The sequence below is a fragment of the Nuphar pumila genome, chromosome 15, assembly GCF_984573655.1.
Source record: "Nuphar pumila chromosome 15, dmNupPumi1.hap1.1, whole genome shotgun sequence".
NCBI classification, from domain to species: Eukaryota; Viridiplantae; Streptophyta; class Magnoliopsida; order Nymphaeales; family Nymphaeaceae; genus Nuphar; species Nuphar pumila.
Window position 1 is genome coordinate 8,644,373 of NC_143263.1, and position 7,300 is coordinate 8,651,672.

Sequence of the window (7,300 nt, forward strand, 5' to 3'; positions counted from 1 at the left end):
GTCAGGTGGAATCTTTCTGTTCCATATATACCAGTTACTGAACTGTTGAAAAAAAAAACTAGTGAAGTCCTTGGAGCAACAACTAGTCTCCTCATTACAGCTAAAACTTTTTTATTCCTTTTGATTTTTATCTCAACAATATGGACATTTACTAGGATGAGAATGGACCAACCATTAATCTTGGACTCTCATTAATATATTATTGACAACTTCAGTATCAAGTGCTTCAAATGCTCCTGAAAAATGAATCACTAATAAATGAAACAATGAATACAAATTTCTTTTCTGTAGATACATACACCATCTTTCTACAAAAAAATAATGAATATCCCCACAACGAGGCTCTTGCTCTAAGGGAATGTTATGCGTCCAAAAATTGAAAATTTACAGAATTTGGAAAGGCCAGAAAAGGTTAAGCCAAGCCCCAGTGCAAGATGTAGCAGATTCTTTTACTTCAGAAGGGTCCCCACTATAAGCCTACAATGGTTAGGCAAGAAGGGCAGTCCTATTATTTGTCAAAACGCTTGGTATTTGCTCAATTAAATTGCTATTGGCAATGTCAGGTTCTGTAAATGTTTGTTTCCAATGTCATTGATCAAGCATTATGGAATGATACCCTTGGGCTAGGGATGCTCATGCCTGACAGTCTGGGAGAGAGCCTGACCCTTGGACTTGGACGAGGTGAAGGTATCGGCCCGGAGGCACCGAAGGGTGAAGGAGTGACCCGGGGTGAGAGGTTAACTTGTTCCAGTGCCCTGAATTGCAACTCAGCAGGATAGTCCCTAACGCAGCCAATGCGAGGACCTGCACCTGTGGTCCACTTGCATGACAGCCGGTTGCCCAGTTGGAAGGTGACTTCCTCTTCCTTACTTTTAGTGACTTTGTTTGCAGCAGTAGCTTTTGTTATCACATCAAGGAATGAGTTGCTACTTGATGAAGCTTCTGTCTTACTCTCAACCTTATTATTAACTTCAGAGGGGTAACTGTCATCATCATCAGCGCACCTCTGCAGATGAAACATGAGATGCAAATTGTCAGATGTAAGTTATGAGTATGCCAATGCATTGAGAGAGCATTTATGGATCAAAGTCAAGCCTCAAAAGGGAAACAACGAAACTATGGTCATAAACTGGAGCCTTGGCATTGCATGAACTCAGGCACTCCAACTAACTTTGTTGAAGGTGCACCAACTTGGCCAATACAACCAATTTCAGCACCCCATTCTACCCCATTAGAGCTGCCTAAATTGGTCTTACAAATACAGGTATTGCCAAGTTTCTTGGTAAGCGATTTGATGTAATGGTTGGATGGGACATCTCAAAATGTATGGGGAAACTCTACCTTAACATCAGTGAGGTCAACGTTGTTTTCTTCGAGGAAGCTAACAAACTCCTTGAAATTCTCCTCCGTAGGATGGTAATGACCACTGTATGGCCAAATAGCCTGCAGTAAATGATAAACATGCTGATCAGACAAAAATTTTGAGCATTCAGATGGGCAGAGATCAAATAACAATCTAAGCAATTGTATAAACATCATAACAGGATTGATATCATACAACTAAAGTCCATACTACCATGTAGCAAATGAACAGGAAATTGTTCAAGCATGCTCTATGAGAAGTCATACCTTAAGGACACCATAATCAACAACCAATCTCCCAGCTGAAGATGTTGCACCTCCAGCAAGAAAACTTGAATGCTGAAATACACCCTTCTTCTTCTGCAAAACCCAAAAGGATCCGTACTAAGTGGGCAATTTTTATGGCAATGAAAGTCCTAAACACAGTATTCTCTCATTTTTTTATTTGCTAATGTTGCCATATTAGCAAAAAACACAAGATTGGCAAATAAGCACCCAACTGGTCGATCTCAAAATCCAAGGATAAAATAGCATCACTCGGGCATAACTGGAAAATTTTGTGAATTTTATACAAAATTATTTTAAAAAAGCACATAAAAATTGACAAGTCATTTATATATGTTGCATATAATAAAATAATTTGATAATTTTTTTAATGTGGCTCTTCCGTCTAATTTCAGTTGACCGACGTTCTAGCAAATATGTACCTGGCCAACATATAATGTCTTTGATGTGCTTAGCACAAATATCCACTTGGACCCCTTATTCTCTTTAACTGTGTCAACGAAACTCCTACTTTCTTTGTAGACAAGCTTCCCGTCCTCCACTATCACTTCATAGGCTTCCCTTTCTTTCTGCAAAACAAAAATGAAGAAGAATAAGATGAGTTACTGATAGTTAAGGGAAGGCAAAAGCCAGATGTAATGTAATGTTTGAAAACTGAAATATAACCAAGTATTTTTAAAATGCTGCTTGTCTATGAGACTCACTGGGCCAAGATATTTGATGCATTGACGTTGAAGATTGGTTCTACGACACTGTTCTAGATTCACTTCTTTGCCATCGCCAACATCCAACCTGCGATTTCAGAAGAAAATGGAAATGAAAAGAGATGTCAGATTTGCTTGATTTTCCATGATAAGCCCAAAAAAGAGGAAAAGAACAAGGAATTATTAAATCTTTACCAGTAAAAGAAGGGTTGGCTACTTTCACTATCAAACCACACATCATAATAGAAATGAAGATTGTGTCCATAACGGTGGCGGGGATCAATCTACATAAGACATTCATACACATATCAGCATCACTGTGCTGAATAATTGTATTCAACATTTTTAACCTCGATAAACAGAACATAAACACAATATTTCATGTAGAGTTCACAGAAATCGTATTCAGCAGTCAGCATGACTTGTAAATTGATTAACAGAAAAGGAAGAGTTTGAAAAAAGCAGATAAACTTACTGCTTCAAGCCAATGTTGCAAAGCCAACTTTTGGGCCTTCTCATCCTTAGATAAACCCTTGCCAACCTGCGGAAATAACCAGGATGAGTTTACATTCAATAATGAAAGAAAGTACTCTTGACACCAAATTGTCTGAAAAGTAATACCCTTGCAGCTCTTGTTCGAGCTCGAGACCACCGTGATAATGCAGTCTCTGTTTTTTGAGTGTTGTAAAATGAAACAGAGCTCTGTTTAAGAGCAGCAAAGTCTAATGCCTTCCACCTGGTTATAACAATATAAATCCATAGTCAGAAAAACAAAGATGTAAAAAAAAGAAAAGCTCACATACTAACTCAAAATGATGAGGTATTTAGACAAACCAGAGCTCTTCGACTACAACAGCACAATCTGCAAGATTTCTTCGAGTCCTGTAACTTTTATAAACCTTCTGCACCTTCAGAGCAGCAGCATGCATATCGGACGGGGAATTCAAGGAGAAAGAGTTTTCCCTGCAGAGTTGCTTGCTGGAGTCATTTGATACAAGTGGCTGTGTAGCATGGGCATCACCACAAGTTCTGAAAATTAAAGACTCTCCATTGTCTAGAAATGAATTTTGCGTCCTTAAAGAAATAGTAGTTTCAACTTTAAGATTCATGGGTTCCCATTTCTTGGGCATAACCGGCTCGTGGATCACCAATTTGCCGGACGTCTCTGAACACAAAATGCTGTGTGTGTCTAAATCCTTGAAACTAACTGATCTTAATGTTTTCTCTACATCCTTTCCATTAAAACTGACGGACCTCACTACGATGTTTCCATCACTGTCAGTTGACTGCAATTCAGTATTAAGGTCTCCCATCTTTTCCCAACCAGACGGTACCAAAGTAACAGAGATACCCATTGGAACAACAACAAATACTGACTAATTTGTTTTTTTCAGGCTAAGAATTGAGTGCAATCAGGAATCACTGAGGATCTGGTACAAAAATGAAGCCAGAAAAGAAAAGATGTTAGTGCCTTTCAATGGTTAAAATCTACAGGGACAACTTTATCTATGCAACTAGAGAATCAAAGTGATGTCACCATTTACAGTATACACCGAGAAAAGAGCCACAATTGCATAAAGGCTTCATTTTTATGAACATATGACAAACAATGCATCAATTTAAGAAAGCTTGAAAGCATGTAGTTGGATTTTTTCGTCAGAAAGAAAAATAACAAAACAGTGATCAGCAGAACCAAAAAGGAAATTAAAATCAATAGGATGGCTAAATTCTTAGTGGATCACTCCTTTTTGGTCGGTCCTTCCCTCCTATTGGTTCGAGAGAGAGAGAGATGAAAATTGTGAATGCCCAATTGGCCTTTGTGCCAAAGAAAAAGAAAATGTCCAATTTATGCAAAACCCTTATTCTGAAAATTACGAAAAGGAGATATGACTCTATTAAAGGACGATTCAGCACACACCATGAACAAAAATGAACACGAGAAAAATAAAAGATTGGTCACTTTAAACCATGGACATCCAAAAAGAGAAAAAAATGTAATAAAAAACACAAAACCAACTTAGATCTATGAAAAATCTCTCAACTTATTCACAAACACATCTGATTTCTCATAACCAAAAAATCATCTGGGGTGACATCCGAGGGGGAACAAAAGGGAAAAAGAAAGAGCAAAAGGAAGGCAGAAGGCTAAGACACACCTCAAACCACAGGCTAAAAGAATTCACAACTCAACAAGAAGTTTTCATCAGTCAGATCCTGAAAGAACTCTTGCACCACATTGGTTGCTCCTCCCAAACTCTCTTTATATATGATCGTAAAAAGATCAGGAGAAGCACCAAATCCGAGGTGTGGCCTTTGAATTTCTTCCCTCTTTGTCAAACCTTCAAATACGCAACAAGCGGGGTAAAAAAAAGGTGTACCTTGTAGTTGTTGGTCCGTTCTTCTCTCTCTCTCTCTCTCTCTCTCTAGACAAAACCAAGGACCAGAATGAGAATTTTGAACATGGTGGCGCTTTGTTGATTTCAACGGCTGCTTTTTTATATTGGGTTGAAGAGATATAGATACTGCACTCTTTTGCTCAAATCTGAATGCGTGCTTCTTTGCTTGAATGCCTCCTCCTACAGTCAAACCACCAACATGGTGGTCAGAAACTTCTTCTTGCCTTTCTTTACTACTATTTTTTTTATTGTTTTTTTTTTCGCCCTTTTCTGGGGTGACAGTATTTTCTGAGTTGAATGGTTCAATTTCCCATGGCGGATCGGTTTTGTGAACGAGCTTCACTCACTCGGTCCAGGCTGGAGCATTAAGCCAAACCTAGGTTGAGCCATCCAAGTATTTGCCTTGCATAAGAAGTAGGCCACCAGACCCATGTCAAAAAGTCCAATGCAAGCCTAGTGCTGTATATAAACCCAACACGACCCAAACTGGCAAGCTGGTTTGAGTCAACCTGAGACTTGATTCATCCCCGGCTCACCAAACTGTGACATACCTCATCAACTCCCGTGAGCCAAGTTATTGGTCATTCCACAAGTTGACCAATCCAAACCCCGAAAATGGAAAAACACGAGTGACAAAGCTCAAGGTTGCTGGACTTGAATGGAGACCGTCTAAAATCATCGTGGGCTTGGAGGTCTAGACCTAGCCTTAACCTGACCAAAACTTGTTGGGTCTTTGGCAGACTCGGACCGATCCGATCCGATCCCACCATAAATTCATATAGACCCATCATAATCAAATCTTGGTACAAATTAATCTGTACCATCTCCATCATTACTAACTACCCATATCTTTTGCGTCAACCATTTTGTATTAAAATAGGTCAATTTTAGTTGGTGGAGTAATACATGTCAACATTGGCTTGTTGCAGGCGTCAAATTGCACAAAGCGTGTGCCTCACGTACAGTGGGCCATAAAATAACATGAGTCGGCCTCTTTTCGATTCCAAAGGGGCTCATTCAGACTCTCCTACATTTAAAAAAATAAAATTTGTAGTCAAGTTTGAATCAGCCTATACATATATTTCATGAATTTTTATGTTTTTATTTTTATTTTTTACAATTAACCAAGTTTGAATCGGACGATATATCTACACTTTTGAAGATTTATGTTTTTCCTGAATTTTGTTATACAACTTTTTTTTTTCCTAAGAGACCATTTCAAACCGATTCTATTCAAACCTATTCAGTTTTCTTTTTTCTTTTTTTTTTATAATCCGATTTAATCCAAAAACCCGTTTTGGCATCATCAGTGGTCCAAGCAGACTTATTATTTACTAGGGTAGGGGTCGTAACATCGAAAAATAATGGGGGGCATGATTGTAATTGGAGCAAGAAAATGTTCCTGAAAAGGGCTGAATTATGGGATGGAAGAGGTATGGTGGTGCCGTTTGTCTTTATAACGTGATGGATTGAGTACGTAACGTAACAACACTGTACATTGTTGACTGCCCTTAGTCAAAACCGCTCGCTACGTGACCTTCCCTGCAGCTTCTATGCGAGGTTCTGTGAAAACATAAAAATATCGGTAAGATATCGGAAAAAACTCGGGAATTTCTCGCTGCTAAAGAGGCTAGTTGATTCTGTTTTTTAGTAAATTAAGTTGGTTGGCAAGCTTGATCAGTGACGGCTAATGTAAGCCACAAATATTGCTGATATTTCAAATTTATCGTGATATTAGTGCAATACATTTATAAAATGATACAATTTTAAATAAAATCACGATGCAATCAAGATATCTCGCTTTTCAATGTAGGACAATTCTGTTGCAAACTAATGGTTTTTATTTTTATATAATTTATTTTGATGCATTTTTTATTGTATGTATGCTGGGATCTTCTCCAAATTTTAAAACAATATTTTATCATGATTTTTTTTCTTGTCGAGAAAAACCTAATAAGGTTTATGAGACTATGGGCCTCGAAGAAATAAAAGTGTAGTTAGAGTCTATATTAGTGCCAGAGATCTCTCAAATTTATTTTAGAAATAAAAGCCTTAGTGACATATATTAAGTATTTTTTTAATAAAGAAATAACAAAGAAAGCAGGGTGAATCTGGAACAAAAATCTTATATGTTAACAAAAATAAATAAAACATGTTTAATAACCAAACATAAAATTTGGGTACACACACACACACACACACACACACACACATATATATATATATGCTACTAATGAAGGAAACTAATGAGTAAAAAATAATTTTTTCTTCAAAAATTTATAATTTTTTGTAGATCAAATGTTACTGAAGTGATACATTTGTTTAGTAGGAAAATTCTTTTGAATCATGTGATTATGATAAGTAATTAAATTTTTAAAGAGGTCCAAAAATTAATAGCCTAAAATGTATCAAAATTTCATAACTCAAAAGATCACATTTTTTACATCACTATACAAGGCTTGATCCTTAGCAAATGAACCATGTTGAACATATCTATGTAGCTATGTAGTTAGATTGAGTTGATACAACTTGCACTAATGATACCTAGATGAT

At 37.2% G+C, this 7,300-nt stretch overlaps 1 protein-coding gene across 1 annotated transcript; it reads right to left on the bottom strand.

Annotated features, from left to right (window-relative positions):
- Positions 1–222: 222 nt before the first annotated feature.
- LOC149814387 (IQ domain-containing protein IQM1-like) lies at positions 223–4,598 on the bottom strand. The gene is made up of 10 exons (XM_089989913.1): positions 4,508–4,598; positions 3,186–3,781; positions 2,973–3,087; positions 2,827–2,892; positions 2,547–2,635; positions 2,352–2,439; positions 2,070–2,216; positions 1,630–1,722; positions 1,342–1,443; positions 223–1,006 (listed from the first exon to the last, which is right to left on the bottom strand). The coding sequence occupies exons 2-10, from the start codon at positions 3,704–3,706 to the stop codon at positions 596–598; spliced, it is 1,632 nt and encodes a 543-aa protein (XP_089846039.1). The 5' UTR covers positions 3,707–3,781; positions 4,508–4,598; the 3' UTR covers positions 223–595.
- Between the last annotated feature and the right edge of the window lie 2,702 nt (positions 4,599–7,300).

What these genes read in the sequence shown, in the direction of transcription:
- LOC149814387 (XM_089989913.1), bottom strand. Translation starts at nt 3,706, where the DNA reads ATGGGTATCTCTGTTACTTTGGTACCGTCTGGTTGGGAAAAGATGGGA. An exon ending in CTCGAACAAGAGCTGCAAGG is followed by an intron (nt 2,893 to 2,972) that starts GTATTACTTTTC and finishes TTATTTCCGCAG; the next exon opens with GTTGGCAAGGGTTTATCTAA. An exon ending in AGACATTATATGTTGGCCAG is followed by an intron (nt 1,723 to 2,069) that starts GTACATATTTGC and finishes TGGGTTTTGCAG; the next exon opens with AAGAAGAAGGGTGTATTTCA.